An 18,012-nucleotide genomic window follows, 5' to 3' on the forward strand; every position below is an offset into this window, starting at 1 on the left:
CACCATCAGTCACAGTAAATTACTGTTGTTGATTTGAACATCATTACTTTTTTTAAAGTGCTGACTCTGAAGCAATTATCTGGCTAACCTCTGAAAATCTAAAGGTAAATAAAGCTCCATTCAAGTCCTCCTTTGGAAGCCAGGTTCCTTATGGAAGCTTTTTGTTAAAAGAAAAAAAAATTCTACTTCAACAGCATGAAGAGTTGCTTCCAGTTTCAGTGTAGCTTTTACAATATGTCACTCTGATGCTGATTTCAGGCAGGGATAAGAATACTTACTGTATGCACATCCATACACTTCAATCCGCATGCCAATCCTGCCCTTGGAGTTCCAGGCTAAAGGCAGGAAACGCAAGAACCTGGCTTCCAAGGGAGGCTGAAGTCTGTAATGCACCACGCTGTCTGAGTTTGTGTTTCCTGGAAAGCCCTGGGAGAAAACAGAAAAAAGGGATAAAATATCTGTGAGATGCTGTCTCCTCATCAATGATCAATCCTTTGTTCACTTTGTTAATATGCAAAACGTGCTAGTGTTTAAGCAGATATGATCCCCTCTCCCTAGTCCTTGTATTAATAACCATTGCCCAAGGTCCCTTATTTCCAGGATTGTTTAAATTTCACAAGCACCATTAAACCAGCTATACACATACTACTCTCAAAGGCTTGCTTTTAGAAAGTAGTTCACCTCCTAATCCCTTTTACTAATCTTCAAGTATAGCAACAGAAACACAGGAAGCCACATTCCCTGGCCCTGGAATAATAAAAATCTAGGGCCAATGTGGATATAAAAAACAGGATCTTAAAAGCCTCTGGATTGATCTGTTCTTATCATCCACATTGTTTGAAGAACTGCATCATTAGAATATTGTTGAAATAAAGCATTTCTAAAACTCAATATTAAGTTGCAGGCTTTTACTGCTTAGTTTTACCTCCTGCTGGAAACATTAAACCAAGAAAGAAGACAGGTTTCCCTTACTCAGCAGAATGCGAATAGCTTAGGTTTCTCAGTACTACTCCCTTCCCAATCAGAAGGAACATTTTATTAGATATTTGGAAATATAATGTTTGCTTGCAAAGAGGTTGTAAATAGAGAAAAAGCCAAAAAAAAATATTTCTAGTGGCATCAAGACTGTATATTTAAAATAATGTATTTGTATTGAAAACAATACTAGATATGTTACAAATATAAGTTCATGTAGCTTAATATATGGCCATAAATCGATTTTCTGAAAAATAATGAATTAAGTCCCCATATTTGAAAAGTTATGCAAAAGAATAAAATAAGTGTATTTAGCATTATGGAATAAAATCCCTTAATGAGTGTTTAATAGTGTGTGCACATCTCATGGGCAACTTGAAGAAACTGTTTGCTCAGAATTAAACGAAGCATTGAACTGTATGTCCACACAATTTTGAGGGCATTTTAACAATTCAGTCAATAGCATTTTCCCATTAGCTTCCTCTATGTATTGAATATAGTAACATGAAATATAGGATATTTTGACAGAATTTAGAAAACTTTCTCATTGAGAAATGCCATTGACCATAAGTATCATGATTTTGCATTTAGGTTAGTATTAAAATAGTCTAAATGTATGAAATTTATTTTACTTACCACCTGGATCAGTCAGGGGTGGGTTTGGAGAATGTCTATGATCAGCGGGAGGTCCTTCTCAGGGCCCTGATCCATTATACTCATATCCCCAGCACCTCACAAGGTACATATATCCTGATGGTGCCATGCATGGCATGAACTTGTCACGACTGATTACATCTGTCTCATTTCCCAGGTGATTTAAATTCTATCCATGACCAATTCAGTTCAAGCAAATGGAAGGCATTCAATGGCTTTGTTGCAGGATAGATGTTCCTTGACTTACAATGGGGCTATACTCCCAATGAATCCACTCTACATTGAAAATATGGCGACCCAAAAAGGCATTTAATACACCTAACCTAAAAAACAGTATATCAATTCAGGATACTGACGAGTGAGTATCTATTTGTTCCCCATGAGATGCACGAATGACTGAGCTGCATCTCACTGCCATTGCCCAGCACTGTGAAGAGTACTGGATCAATATAATATTCTGGGGGGAAAATCAAAGTTCAAAATTCAAAGTACAGGGCTGGGGATGTGACTCAAGCGGTAGCGCGCTCGCCTAGCATGCTTGCGGCCCAGGTTCGATCCTCAGCAACACATACAAAAATATTGTGTCCGCTAAAAACTAGAAAATAAATATTTTTAAAAAAATTCTCTCTCCTGTCTCTCTCTCTCTCTCTCTCTCTCTTTAAAAAAAAAAAAAATTCAAAGTACAGTTTCTACTGAATGCACACAGCTTTTGAACCATTATAAAGTTGAAAGTCCTAAGTGGAACTGTTATAAAGTCAGGGAACATCTGCATCAGAAATTCTTCAAATTTAATCATATGTGCTGGACTAAAAGGAGGAAAAGAACCATGGAACGTGCTTCTTACCAACAATGTCTATTCTTTTTTCTTTTCTTTTGGTACTGGGATTAAACCCAGGGGCCCTTAACCACTGAGCCACATTCCCGGTCCTTTTTTTTTTTTTTTTTTTTTTTAATTTGAGACAGAGTATCACTAAATTGCTGAGGCTGAGTTTGAATTTGTGATCGTCCTGCCTGAATCTCCTCCCAAGCTGCTGGGAAGACAGGCATATGCTACGGCGCCCAGCAACACTCACCATTTTAAAGAGTCCTTGCCTAACAGATACTTGTGCATTGACTCAAAGTCAGGGCTAACAGGGCCATTTCTAGTCTTAGTCGTTCTCTCTGGTGCAGGCTCCTTGTTCCTCCTTATAGACCAAGCTGAATCAAAGCTACTTTATACAAATTCATCTCTAGGTGTGCCATTCTCCAGGATTCAAGGTCCTTTCTTATTTTGGGGCACCACAAAAGCCAGCCAGTGAATCACCATTTCTTAACTAAATAATAAAGGGCCTTTGTCAGTCTGAGTCTAAATCATTTCATGTGTTCACATGTGTTCCCTCCTCAAGAGCAGGGCTGCCTGAGCTTCAGAATGTATGTTCTGTCCATTTCAGCACAGGTCCCTTATTCTGGTGTGTTGGCAGAAGAAACAGGGGCATTGAACCAGATCATCTCATCATAAAGCTCCACGGTAGAAAAAATTAAAGAAAAGAAGATAAGAAATCAGGGCCTAAAGAGAAGGCCCATGCTCCCTGTGCAGAGCAACACAACATCACCGGCTTGAGTTGGCAGGAAAGGCCACATGTCAGGCTAGCTCCTGGCTGATTCTAGGAACTTGAATTTGGGGAGGTCTCTTGCCAAACCCAGAACTGATAAGAGTGATGGCCTGTTACCTAAACCACCAGGATAAACAATGTGGATTTTGTTGAGCAGCTACTTTGTTTCTGGGAATGCTGAGTTTCATATTTGCTACACAGAGTTGCTACATGACTGGTCTCTTCATAAAAACCCTGGTATCCCAGGCTGATTGTCAACATTTCATGTGTGTCCTCACAAGTCACTGCTAGAGGATCTGAGCAATTCCTGTGCAGCTCCACTCCGGGAATAATCTGGGGAGCTAGTGTCTGGTTTTCCCCAGATCTTGCACCTAGCTGATCAGGGTCTGTACCCTACAGTTGTAAAACTCATGTGCTGCATTCTGTGAGTCTATTGGTAAATCACTGAACCCAGAGGTGGTCTTGGAAACCCGTGACAAAGGACAAATCAAGTGCAACTTGCAGAGGCAAAGACTCAAAACTGAAGGAGCCTAGGACAAGCTCTACCTCGGTGAGAACCATACTCAGCTAGTTCTGCGTCACTGCCCTTCCTTCCATCTTACAAAGATGGACCTTTCTTACTCAAAGGATTCTTTCCCTGCACTTCCACACTTTGTGTAATAATCACAGGGCAGAGGAAGGTTCTTGGCATGCTTGTACCTCCAGAGAACTAGGGCAGCTCTACATCTTTCTCAACATGTCGCTCATTTGGCTAGTTCATTGCTTCTGAGAATGACATCATTATTGTGCTTATAATAAAGTATTCAAATAAATAAATGCAATGACGTTTTTATTAACTGTAAGATTTTGGTAGACTAGTTTAGGCAAAGTATGGTAGGACTAATCCTTAGATTTACACACACTACAGTGTGTTTATAAGGGGAACATGCTATCACCAAGCTTGGTACCTTTCATTAAAAAAAATAATAATAAAGAGGAGGAGGAGAAGAAGGAGGAGGAGGAAGTTGTTGTTGTTGTTGTTGTCATTTCTGAGTGGTGGTTCCAGTTCTGCATTCAAGGAAAGTTCATTGAAAAAACATTTAGCCTGGGGCTGGGATTGTAGTTCAGTGGTAGAGTGCTTGCCTAGCTTGTGTGAGGCACTGGGTTTGATTCTCAGCACCATATATAAATATATACAACAAAGGTCCATCTACTACTAATATATATGTATATTAGTAGTAATATAACAATATATACATATTAGTATATATATACATTTATATATAGTATATATGTATATACAATATATATACAAAGCAGAAGCCTAATGGTGTGTGAAGAGAACACAATAATCATCACTCCATTCTTCTTTTTTTTATTTAGAATCATAAAAGAAAAAAGACAGAATATGAATACTCATTCAAATTCCTACCCAACCAACATTCCTTTCTACAGAATCATTGACAGATTTCTCAACCTCCACCTGAATATTTAATTATTTTGTACTCAAATTATTTTTTTAAAGTAAATCTTTTTGTATTTTTAGGCAGAGGACTGAACATAACAAGACTTGAAGAGCTATCTAGGTAGTATATATATATATATCCACACACAAATCAAAACACATAAATGTTCGTGTATATACACACAGAAACATTTAAAAATATGTTAAAATAAAGTTACTATTTTTAAAATTCTGTATCTTAAGTTAATCTGGTTGTTTTACTAATCAAATAAAGATGACTTTTTTCTTGGCACTTTAAATTTGAGTTGTCACCTAGTTACAACAGATAAACAGATAAACAAAGATAAAAAGATAAACAAAGGATTGCAAAAGAAGAGCCTGGAGGTCATTTAGACAAATAAACCAGGCACAGAGAAACAAATAAAGCATAATCTCACTCATAGGTGAAATCTTAAAAAGTTAATCTCTTAGAAGTTAAGAATAGAATAATGATTACCTGAGCCAGGGAGAGTAGGGCTAGAGGTGAGAATGGTTGCTCATAAATACAAAGTCAAATTTAGATGAAAAAAATAAACTCTGGTATACTATTGAAAGATAGGGTGACTATGGTGAAAATAATATAGATTTCAACATAGCCAGAAGAGGAGATTTTGAATGGTTTGCCAGAAAGACATGATAAATGTTGGAAATAATGGATATGTCAATTACCTTGTTTTGTTGTTGTTGTTTTGTATTTTTTGATACTAGTGATTTAACCCAGGGGAGTTTAAACACTGAGCCAGGATTTTGAGACCAGGATTACAAAAAGAGCCTGGAGGTCGATAAATTGCTTAGGGCCTCAGTAAATTGCTAAAGCTGGCTTTGATTTGCTATTCTTCTGCCTCAGCCTCCCAAGCTGCTGGGATTGCAGGCCTGTAATACCACGCCCAGCAATTACCTTGTTTTGATCTTCACAGTGTATATACATGAATGGAAATATCACACTCTACCTCACAAATATGTACAATTATCGTGTGTCAATTAAAAATGAAATAAAACTTATCTTTAAAAAGCTATTATGCCAGTTCAAGAAACAAAGAGAAAGTAAGAAAAGAGGGAGGAAGAGAAGAAGGAAGGAAGGAAAGAGAGAGGGAAGGAGGGAGGATGGGGAGAAGGAAGGAAAAAAGGAAGGATTATACAGATGAACAAAATCCATTTTATAACTCCTGGGCAAATCACAATGTATGAAGTCATAGGAAAATGACCAGTCTGTCTCCAAATGTCCCTTCCCTTCTGCCCTATAGTATCTGAGGGGCTATCAAGATGTTAAGATCTTCATTTACTTGAGTCTTGAAAGCTTTTCAATCTTTAGAAGTCTTTAGCAGAAATGTGGTTAGGGTCTTAAATCCATATACCCTTCCACAGGTATTCACATAGTGACCATCCTGGGCAGGTAACTGAAATCTCAGTCCTTGTCCCCGGTGCCAATCAAATAATGAGAACATAGTTTTGAGAAAAAGGAAAAAGTTGTTTTATTGCTTTGCTAGCAAAGGAGAAACACAGGGGACTCTAATCCCTGAGGCTGTGATTTACCCATCAGGGAAAACACAGGACTTTCAAAGGAGCTATTCAAAGGCTAACATTCCAGATGTGCCCTGACAGAGGGTCCCAGGGAAAGGTGAGGTACATTTGGATTCACTTGTTAATTTGGGAGATATTTACTTCCTAGATTCCTAGGCAGACATCTCCTTCCTGTGGAACACAGATAACTGAAGGCGATCTTGTTTCTGGCCACCCAGGTTAGGGAGGGGGAGAGGGAGAAGAGGAAAAGAACATGTCTTTTAAAAACTAAGCCTCAGAGCATATATTCAGAGCTTATATTCAAAAGGTGAAGTGGCCCACTATTACAAGTGGGCTGCAAAGCCAGGATAGGCATGGCAGGTGCAGCTGCTTTCCTAGTGGAGCTTCCATTCCAGCATCCTTTATTCCTATCTGAGACCAATGCATCACACTCCATGCATCAGAAAACAGTGCTCATATCTAAGAAGATGAAATGACAAAGGGATTTCTGTGCCCCCATCCTATTTTGCCTCAGGCTGATTCTGTGGGCAGACCGTAAACCACTGGGAAAGACCGTGCTGGGGTAAATGCTTCTATACCAAGTCTTTCTAAGATGGTGTTATGGTCTTACCATTTTTCACTTTTATTGGACAACTGTCTCTTTTCTGGGTACATTTCAGAGAAAAATCTTAGGGGAGCATTCAGCTAAACCCATAAAAACGTACTGCAGTGTGATCAAGTGGTTATTTTAACAATTTATAATTATAGCTTCTAACATAAAAGCTGCTTCACATTTCACATGTCGGGCTTGTTAGGAGTCAGATAAATTCCTGAATGTGTGCAACCTCTATTATATTTCTGTCGTGAGCTATTTTTCTTAAACATTTTTATATTGCCTTTTAAGAGATGACTTTAAGGGAAAACTTTGACTGCTGTATTTTATTCTTATTTATTTAAAATTTTTATTGGTGCATTAGAATTATATAGAATAGTGGGCTTCCTTGTCACATATTCATACATGCACATAATCCAATCAGTTTCATTTCCCAGCACCTCCCTTTTCCTCCCCTCCTAGAGTGGTAGATGTTCCAGTGAAAGGTTGGCATTTTCCATTCACTGTCCACTACTCAGAGGTTCACTTCAGAACTAGCAACCTCCGACTTCTGTTGCTCTGCCTTTCTTGTCTTTGAACCTGCCTCAGGCCATGTGTGCCTCCTTTCCACAGGTCACAGGCCCTGAGGGGTCTCTGTTCAGATTCCTGGTTTCTAAGATGGACACAATGGGAAGGCCCTGGACACCAGGGGAGTGCCCACAGGGTCCCATGATGACAACAAGTGAATAGAGAACTAAGGACAGCAAGAATGCTCAGAGCTGCTGTCCCCAAGCTTCCTCTCCTGGGCAGTGCCCTGATTGAGGCAGAAATAGATGCTCAGATATTGAGTGCCTCAGACCTTTCTGCCATATTTGAAGTCTGTATAAATTTAGTGAGACAATGATCGATTTTTTTTTGTAGGAAAAAAATTTTTTTTTAAAATCCACAAGATCTAATTCACAGTTCCTGACCTGTTCTGATTCTAACTGTGTATTAATCTCTTAATCTCAATTCTGACAACTACTTCCTGCCCCCACCCACAGAGAAGATGTGATAGTGTTTTACCCACTGTATAAAAACATATGACTTTCATCGTCCAGAGTTCATGAGATGAGGCAAAGGAAAAACACTGTGAAAGAAGAAACAACAGCAGCAGAAAGAGAAGTTTTATCTTCCTGTCATAGTAATATATGTACTTTATTTTGGAAAGCACCAGGAGCTGGGTGCTCCAGGACCCAGCTTTCCATATGCTGATGGACACGTGGGAACCTGAGCAGAGTGCTGAGTTCACCATCACCTAAAAGAAAACAGTTCATTTCCCTAATTTACAGGGAACCAAGGCAGGTATATTTTTAAACTGTGCCGAGTATAGGAATAAGATCTTAATTTCTCTTGGTCTGAGCAAGAAAAATAAGGTGGAGACTAAAAAGAAAAAGCTGATGTTGACAGAAAATGGATATTTTTATTCCAAATAAATGCAGTTTAGGAACACTAAATGTTTTCCCAAACAGTCTTTCTAGAAGTTTTTTCTGACTCCCATATATTAATAAGGTATCAGGGAGGTGGTCTCCTGGGCACTGGCTCACTACTGCTTGGCTTGAGTTCTCTCAGCACCCCCCTACCTTTACTTACAATCCTACATTTGCCTTGGTGCTCATGATCATCAGCCATGGTTTATGGCTAGCTAAATCCTACCATGTTAAAAAAAAAAAAAAAGCACTAAATGAGGAATTCATGCAACAAATAATTTAGGCAGAAGAAGACATCCTTCTTTTACCTTCTTTTTTAAACACCGAATAATTTTTTAAAACATGAATTAAAAGATGTGTCAAAGATGTTCAATCATGCATAAGTAAATTTGAAACTAAAACTCTCCAAAGGCCTCCCTTGGGCCCTTTAGTGCTTACAATTTACTAAAGGACCTTTATTTAATCCCCCCCCTAAGTGAATGTAATTTCACTTATATAATTTTGGTATGTTTTATGAAAAAGACAATCAAACATGCCACTATCACCTTTTCTATTACTATGAAGAGATAGGTTGACCTTTGTTCAACACATTTTTTGGTATGATTTTTAAGTCTCAGTTTATTAAACTAGACGAATTATAAAACTATGGTGTATCATAACATAGTTATTCATCATTACATGATGGGGAATGTTCTGAGAAATGTGTCACAGAGTTATCTCATCATTGCGCAGACATCACAGAGTGCATTTACACAAATAGATGATATAGGAAAATTGCTTAATGTGACCACTTATGCAATCAAGAGACATAATAAGCAGGAGCTGTATGAGGCCGCTGGCAAATTAATTGGTCATACAGTAAACTTTTAAAAATATAAGCAAAAGGAGCACACACTAAAATAATGATAAAAAATATAGTACAGTAATTCTACAATCCAGTAACACAGTAATTATCATTCTTAATCATTATTCTATTTACATAACTATATGTGCTACACTTTTTATAAGACAGTGCAGAAGGTTTGTTTACACAAGCCTCATTGCTTACATGTGAGTAATGCATTGCACTACTCCAGTTGCCACATTACTCCCTTATAATAGGAACCACCATCATATATATGGTCCATCACTGCCAGAAATATCTTTGGCAGGGCTTGACTGTCCCAGTGATATAAACCCCATCAGTGCAGCTTAAATACCAACATGCTCAAAGAGAATATAAGTGATCCACAATACTCCTAGGAGCTGCAAAATTTTGCTTGTTGAATGTATTAATCGTGTTTATCTCATCTACTGCTTTTCAATCTTTTATGAATTTTTATGAACATCATTCTGTTAACATAGCTGTCCTTTTCATTTCAACAACAATCTGGTGATTTAATACTAGGACTAATGTGAAATATTGTCTATCAACTGCTCCCTATCATGGTCCAGGAATTAAGCTGTAATATGCCCTATACACAGGAAACCATTGCTTTTAGAAAAGCAAGCAGCTTTCCTCAAGAAATGAAGTCAATATTTCACTCACAACATTAAGTAAAGGCTGACCAGTGAGGAGATGATCTAGGCATACAAATGGGTATTGGAACATGGTTATGGGAAGCCACACTAGTGTCTGAGGCAGATGAGAGGACACACACAACACAGCACTGGAGCTGTGACTAAAATGCAGCACATGACCTTTGCTGTGAGGTCAGGCCATACTGCACAGAGGATGAGGCTGCCCTGCTTCTTTCCCCACTCCAGGTCTTAGGACTTCAGTAAAGTGCAGTTTAAACATTGGAAAGGAGAGGGCATTTCAGACAAGGGAATCTCTGTGCAGGACACTGAGACATGGAAAGAGATGACATGACTATGGGACCAATGGGCACTGGATGGCATTTGGCTGTAAAGAGAAGAAGGAGAAAGTTGATTCCAGGCAGGTGGATTAGAGACACACTACAGTGATTCTGGAATATCAAAACAAGTAAGGAAGTCTATATCCCACAGCAAAGCAGAGCTAAAGAAGTCTTTCAGGCTGAAGGGACAAAGGCAGAATTGGTCCTCAAGAAGACTACAGGGAGGGACTGAAGGAAAGGCTTGCTGGGAGCAGGCTAGGTGAGTTTGCTTCAAAAGACAAAATAGTAGAAGATTCCTATTTTAAATACAGTATCAGAAGCTGAGATAATGAACAATCAAGAATGGGTGACAACAGAGATCATATTCTTCATTTGGAATACACCAATTCTTTGAAGCTGCTACAGTTTCAAGTTGGGTTGGCTCCTAGAGCACAATTAGGTTTTGGTTACCCTCTTTTCTAAACAGCTCAGTTAAATCAAAGTGTTAGTAAGCTGCCCTTCCTCCTGGGAGAGGAGTGCAGGCCAACCTTCTCTCTGTTTCCTCCTCTGAGGACTAGGCTCATCACCTGGGCCCTTCAGAGCCTATCCAGGTCCCTAAGCCCCTGGTCCTTTCACAATCTGTCAGAGTGGTGAGCCAGGCTTTCCTGCTCACGAAAGCCCTGCCTTTCCCCCTCTAGGTCTCTGTTAGGAAGAAATATGGACCAGGGCTTCAGAAGCCACCCCAAACAGAGCCCCTCAACCCTAATGATCTACAGTTGCCAGCAGCCTCTAGATAAGACTTGCTGGTGCCACTGGGGTTTGAGAACATGACCCAGAAGAAACGGTCATATAGCTGTGGCCTAATGATTACAAGTTTACGGTCTGTCTGGGCAACTTGGCAAGACTATCTTAAAATAAAAAGGGCTGGGGATATAGCTCAGTGGTAAAGCACTCGAGCCATAGATGCCACTCTAAATACTGGAATTAAAAAAAAAAAAGAGAGAGAGATAGAGATGGATTATTTAGTGAGTCCATGAAGTGGCCTCACTTTGCCCTGAGTGAAGATCACAACCACATGTCCCTCAGGGAAAGCCAGACAGAAAATGGTAAGTGTAGGTCATGAAAATGGGCACAGATGGGGAAGAACTGGGAAGAGAAGGGTTTCAGTGTTGGGTAACTTCAGTGCCCTTAAAGTCTTAAGTGGCAACGTGTTCTGTCTCCAGCAGCATCTGGAGGGATTGAGCTGTCCCTCAATGGGAGGAGCAGAGCTATCTGGAGGAAGCATGTACAGTTAAGCACAACTTACTAGTTTTCTGTAAAAGTGATATTAACCACGTGCAGGCCAAAAGCCTTCTTTGCATATGATAGGTGGGCAAAGCAAAGATGCTTTTCATTCAGCAGTGACTGAAATTTATATTTTTGTTTCCAGTTGAAAAACATGAAAAAGGGACAAATAAAAATATAGACTACTAAAATATACAAAGTGTACTTTTGCAACAGATTTGCTACTAAAACTATGATTTTTAAAATAAAAGAATAATGGCAATGAGATGGTAGACAAGTGAACTCCAGGACCTTGATCTCTCATAGAAACATTGAACAACTAGAAACACTAAAATAACTTTACAGGAGAATAATGAAAATTTTAAAAGAAGCTGAATTCCCAATGGTAAGAAATTTTTGACATTTTTACTTGTCTCTGCCCTATGTTGCAGTTTGGGGAAAGAAGCAGCTGGACTCTCAGTTACTTGCACAACCCAGAGACAGCAGAGAAGAATGATTTGCATTCTTTTTTGAGGAACTGGTCCCTGAAACACCAAACAACAAGAGCTCAAAGAGCCAGAAGTGGCTCAGAATAGGGGAAACCATTGGAAGTAATAGGTACAATTCATGAAAACCATTCTGATAGAAACTACAATGCCCAAGGCGGGAGACCACTGACTGAGGAATATGATAGAACAGCTCAAGGTCCCTAGAAAAAGAAGGGTTAGACTCTCAGGGAAATTCAAACTGGGTGGAAGCAGCTGCATATAAGGAGTATTTAGCAAAAAAGGCACACACAGGTCCTAAGATGACACACAGGCATATGAAGGAGGCAAGAGAGAAAAGTGTAGGAAAAGTTATTGCATAAGGTTCTTAGAAGGCACAAGCCTTCAAGCAGGCTGGCTAGTGAGGGCCTCCTCATGCATGGAACCAGTGATTTTCTTAAATGCTCAATTTTCAACAAATGATCATAAGACATACAAAGAAATAATAAAACTTGGTCTATTCAAAGGAACAAAATTTCCTGAAATCATAGGTTTGGGACTTATTAGATGAAGTCGTTTTGCTTTTCTTTTTTTTTTTTTTTTTTTTTCTGTTTGTGTGTGGGGGCAATAATGATGATGAAACATAGGTCCTCTTTCATGTTAGGCAAATTCCCCACTGAACTGAACTATATGCCCACTCCTTTTGGAATTTTATTTTGAGTCAGATGTCACTAAGTTGGCCATGCTAGACATGAACTTTCAATTCTCCTGCCTCATTCTCTCAAATACACAATGGCTGAAAGAGTCCATTATCATTAGACTTGCACTACAAAAAATGCTGAGAAGAGTCCTTCAAGTTGGAATGAAAGGATACTAGATAGTAACTCAAAGCCATACAAGAGTATCAAGTTCTCCAGTAAAACTAAGAACAAGGTTTATTGTCCCTAAAGCAAAGAGGTACAATAATACACTATGTTCCTGAATGCCCCCTTTCTGTTCCCAAAATACCTTGCCAAGTTAAGGGAACAATGAGAGCAAGACTGAGCTTGAAAGTCCAGATGCATACCATCTCAAATGGCACTGGCTTTCTCTTATGCACACTGGGACTTGAAGCACACCAGTGTTATCTGTAGAAAGCTACTTTCTTGCATGTACACCAGGGCAGTTGCTTCTTGGGATGCTTCTCAGACAGGCTAAGCTAGATATGCTGATGATGTCACTCTTCTGCAGCCTAATATACAAAACCCTTCTCTGAGTGGGGACAGACATGGAACAGAGGGCTTTGTGGAAAGGCTATGTATCACTTTCCCATCTAGCCACCAATGAACAAAACACTGAGAGAGAAGAGGCACTAGCAGGCAAAGCACTGTGAGGGGCTAAGGTGCTGTCAGCCTGTTGACATTGAACTCTTTTTTTTTGGAGCAGTCTCAGATCTTTAGCAAGCTTTCCCCAATGAACCACATATCTCCCATGCTGTCCCTCAGTCTGTCTTCAACCCACTTCATTGCTCTGCCACTGGGCTATGGAGGACATGGATAAATTTAAGACCAGTTATTACTGTAATTTTGATTTATAGCTACAATTCATTTTTCTACAGGATTTGAAAAAAATAATAATAATTATAATTCTATGTTGATGGGTACCAAATACATAAAGATGTAGTTTGTGACATCAATGATATAAAGTGAAGGAAGCAGAACTATAAATGAGGAGTTTTGTGTATGCTGATATTAAGCTGGTATCAGTTTAAAGTATATTGTTTTTAACTTTTGGATGTTACATGTAATATCCATGATAATCATGAAAAATTACAGAATTCACACAAAAGAAAATAAGAAGGAAATAAAAACTTTGTACAACAAAAACTCAACTAAACACAATGAGAGTTGCTAAAACAAAACACATGTAAGACAGAGAAAACAAATGGCAACCATAAACCCATCACTAGAAGTCATTACTTTAAATAAAAGTGGGTTAAATTAATCAATATAAAGTTATAGACTATCATAATGATTTAAAAAAAAAAAAACAGGATTCAACTATATGCCCTACAAGGGACTCACTTTAGATTCAAGTTTACAAGTACAAATTGAATGTGAAAGGATAGAAAAAGATAGTTTATGCAATTTGGAGCAAAGAAGAGCCAGGATTGGTTATTAGTGACACCAGACAAAAACAAATTATGCCAAAAATTGTTTCAAGAGACAAATAATATCATATAATGATAACATGGGCTATTTACCAAAATGATATAACAATCATAATAGATATATATGTAGCAAACATCAAAACCTTCAAATTAAATAGCAAACATTGACATTGAACAGAAATTGAAAATCTGAACAGAACAGAAATTAGACATACCCAAAAGAATGGTAGGAGACTTCAGTAGTACACATTCAATAATGGACGGAATAACACAAAATCAAAATGAATTAGAAGACCTAGTCAACATCATCAACAAACTAGACCTAATGGAATATAGAAAACACTCTGCCCAACAAAAACAACATATACATTTTTCCCAAATGCACATGCAGCATTTTCCAGGACCATAGTCATAAGACAACAATTAATAAATTTTGAAAAATTCAAAATGTCTTTGTATCATACAAACTATCTTTTTATCACAATGGAAAGAAAACTAATTAATGATTGAAGGAAAATTTACAAATATGTAGAAATCAAACAACATGTATTAAATAAACAACCAATGGGTCAAAAAAATTGAAAAAGAAATATAATAAGATTGATGAAAATAAAAATACATTACGCCAAAATGTTAAACAGAGCTGAAAGAAGGAAATAAAAATGAAGTGAATAGATAAAATGTATTCTCTCTCTCTCTCTCTCTAACATGAAAGATACTATGCTGAGTGAAATAAGCCAATCATGATATGACAAATACCATATCATTCTACTTCTATGCAGTACCAAGAGCAGCCAAACTCAGAGAAAGAAAGCACAATGGTTGTCACAGGGGCTCATGAAGGAAAGGTCAGTATTAAATAGGCATGCATTTTCCCTTGGGTAAAAAAAAAATGTTCTGAAGATAAATAATGATAATGATGATACAGCCAGGAGAATGTATTTAATTCCACTGAACTATTCACTTAAAATGAGTTTAAAATGGTCAATTTTACATTTTATGTATTTTACTACAATAAAAAAAATTAACCAAATAAAGGAGCCTCTTCATTAATGTGAAGATTGCCAATGAAGCCCACAGTGATTAGTGATATATAAAGAAGCTCAGAGCTTCTGGCATATAAACTTTCTATGGTGATGGGACCCCATCCACCTGTTCACACAAATACAGACCTCCTGTGCACTCTGGGGCTCTGCCACCTGTCTTCATCACTGTTTGCATGCCAACATCACAAAAAGACACTTGCCATTGCACTTCATTTGAAGTCACCCAGTGGCAATACACATAGCCACATCCTACTTCCCCACCAGGCACAAGAACAAGAGTCTCTTTACCAAACAAAACTTCACAAACTGAGAGTCCCACTATTTCATCTACACATTACTATTACTGATACATTTTTATCTTAAACTAATGAAATAAAAAACTATGAATCATTAATCCAAATAAAAAGCAAAAAGACAGCACCAGGTACAGTGCTGCACCCAATAATCCCAGTGACTCAGGAGGCTGAGGCAGTAGGATCACAAGTTCAAACCCAGCCTCAGCAACCTACTGAGGCCCTATCTCAAAATAAAAAAGGTTGGGGATGTAACTCAGTGGTAAAAGCACCCCTGGATTCAATACCCAGTTCAGAAAATAAAAATGAAAAAAAAAATTCCATTGAGAGCAGACTATGGTTTGTATGATTTGGATGGTTACACCCACAAACTACAGTTGATCCGTTTTCATTCAAAGTGCCTCCCACTGAAATCAGCCAGTGAATTGAACACTGAAAGCAGAGTTTCCCAGGTGAATTTAGACTGGCTTCCTTGGGAACACAAATGGGCTGCCAAATAGATGGAACGGGTGTGAAGGCTACAAAGTCAGTCCCCGGCATCCAGCATAAAATGGTGTTAATAAGGAAAACGATACCTGAATAAAGCAATAAGTTAGAATAATAAAGCTAAAATCAGGAGAAAGAAAACAAATCAGAAAGCAAAAAACAAGAAGCTGGTATCAGCAAGCTCAACTGCAAATTAAGTTAACATGTGAAAATAAATTTGAAATAAAATTTGAGAATGATCTAGTGAATTATACACAGAAAGGAACCAGTCTACTCATAGTCTTTGACCACCAGTCAAGAAGGCAAGTGAAGTAAGGCAGCAGCAATCAGGTGAACTGCTTCCTCTTCTGCAGGTGGGACCCACCCCTCCAAATTCTTACCTGCATCCTCAGTTCATCTTTTCTCCCTTTACCTAGTTGATTCTTGACCTGGGTCACAGAGAAAGCATTTTGCCCAACACTGAATGCTTTTTCAATGCTGCTTATGTACCTGGGGGGGACCATTCCTGGTCTCTGTCTCACCCTTGCTAGTGAGACAGAATCCATAGAGGCACCACACAGTTTGGGATCTTCGCTTCCATGTGGAAACTTGAACAAAGGTTACAGGCATCTATGAACAATAGCACAGCAAAACCACGTCACTCAGAGCTCCAGTCAGGATCCTCACATGAGCAATGCCTCAGGACTCCTTTGGCCACTGTCCTCGTGCTTGGGCACACTCAGCTTTCAGGTGACTCAGACTTGCCTCTTCCCTGCCAAGGCAGAGCTAGACTCCTAAAGTCTTCCTCTCTTCCCATTTCTTCCATGATCTCTGGGCATCTATCTCATTGCAGGTAAAACAGTAACAAAAATAGTAACAAAAAGGAAAATGAAAGACTACCCTGTTCTTGGAATATCCTTGATGGCCGAGAAATTGAGAATGTGGCCTCTGAGTTAGGCATCCTGGGTTTCTAATCAGACTCTCTCAATGACCACTGTGAATCTGAGCTTCAGTTTCTTTGCAAAGTAAAGATGCTCATTAAGATTAAATAATGTGGGCTGGGGTTGTGGCTAAGCAGTAGAGCACTTGCCTAGCATGTGTGAGGCCCTGGGTTTGGTCCTCAGCACCACATAAAAATAAATAAAATAAAGCTATAAAAAATTCTTTAAAAAAATATTAAATAATTTGCTGGGTACGGTGGCACATGCCTGTAACCCCAGTGGCTTGGGAGGCTGAGGCAGGAGGATCATAAATTCAAAGCCAGCTTCAGCAATGGCAAGGCACTAAGCAACTCAGTGAGACCCTTTCTCTAAATAAAATAGAAAATAGGGCTGGGGATATAGCTCAGTGGTCAAGTGCCCCTGAGTTCAATCCCTGGTAACCCCCTCTCCCAATAAATAAATAAATAATGACTTCTGAAATGATTAAAATCAAGCCTGGCACACAGAATGTTACATACCACTGTTCTTCAACTTGACTCAAACTTTTGCTTCCTTTCTGGATTCCACTCCATGTCTCTCTCAGGGGTTCTATTCTCTCCTGCACACACATTCTGCTTGCCATGGAGTCCAAAAGCATTTTGTAATCAATTTGTTATCAATGTCATATCACTGTTATTCCTCCTTTCTAAAAAACAGATCAAACAAAATGAGATAATACCTCTTTTCTTAGAAAACTATCACTTATACCCCACCTCTGACTTTCCTGGCTACATTTGCCAAGACTATTCAAAGAAAAAATCAACAGGAAATGCAGACAAATGACAGATACATAAAACAGATAAGACAGATGAAGATATATAGAGACTTATTCTAGTACGTGGCTTACACCATTATGGAAGCCAAGAAGTCTTACAATCTGCTATGTGCAAGATCTAAGCCTGAAGGTCTAAGAACAAGGAAGCCAAAAGTTTAAGTCCTAGCCTGAGTTTGAAAGGCCTCAGAACCAGGAGTGCTAATATCCAAGGGCAGGAGGGCACATACATCTCAACTCAAATAGGAAAGAAACTTGCTGTCCCTACAATTTTCTATTCTCGTCAGGCCCTAAATGGATTGGGTGATGATGAGGGCAATCATCTTTATTCAGTCTACAATGCCAGTGCTAATCTCTTTCAAAAACACCCTCTGAGACATACTTAAATAATATTTTGCCAAGTATCTGGACATTCCTTAGCCCAGTCAAGTTAACACATAAAATTAACCATCACAGTGACCACTGTCATGTTGAGAT

General features: G+C 38.6%; 1 protein-coding gene across 2 annotated transcripts in view; it reads right to left on the reverse strand.

Moving 5' to 3' along the window:
* The window catches only part of LOC143382559 (contactin-associated protein-like 3), a 161,371-nt gene that overhangs the window by 121,522 nt on the left and 21,837 nt on the right, over positions 1–18,012 (reverse strand). For both annotated transcript variants that reach the window (XM_076836723.2, XM_076836722.2), the window contains exon 2: positions 279–426. In XM_076836723.2, the coding sequence (XP_076692838.2) occupies positions 279–426 (148 nt within the window). The remainder of the gene's footprint in view (positions 1–278; positions 427–18,012) is intronic.

The sequence above is a fragment of the Callospermophilus lateralis genome, chromosome 17 (assembly GCF_048772815.1).
Source record: "Callospermophilus lateralis isolate mCalLat2 chromosome 17, mCalLat2.hap1, whole genome shotgun sequence".
Classification (NCBI taxonomy): domain Eukaryota; kingdom Metazoa; phylum Chordata; class Mammalia; order Rodentia; family Sciuridae; genus Callospermophilus; species Callospermophilus lateralis.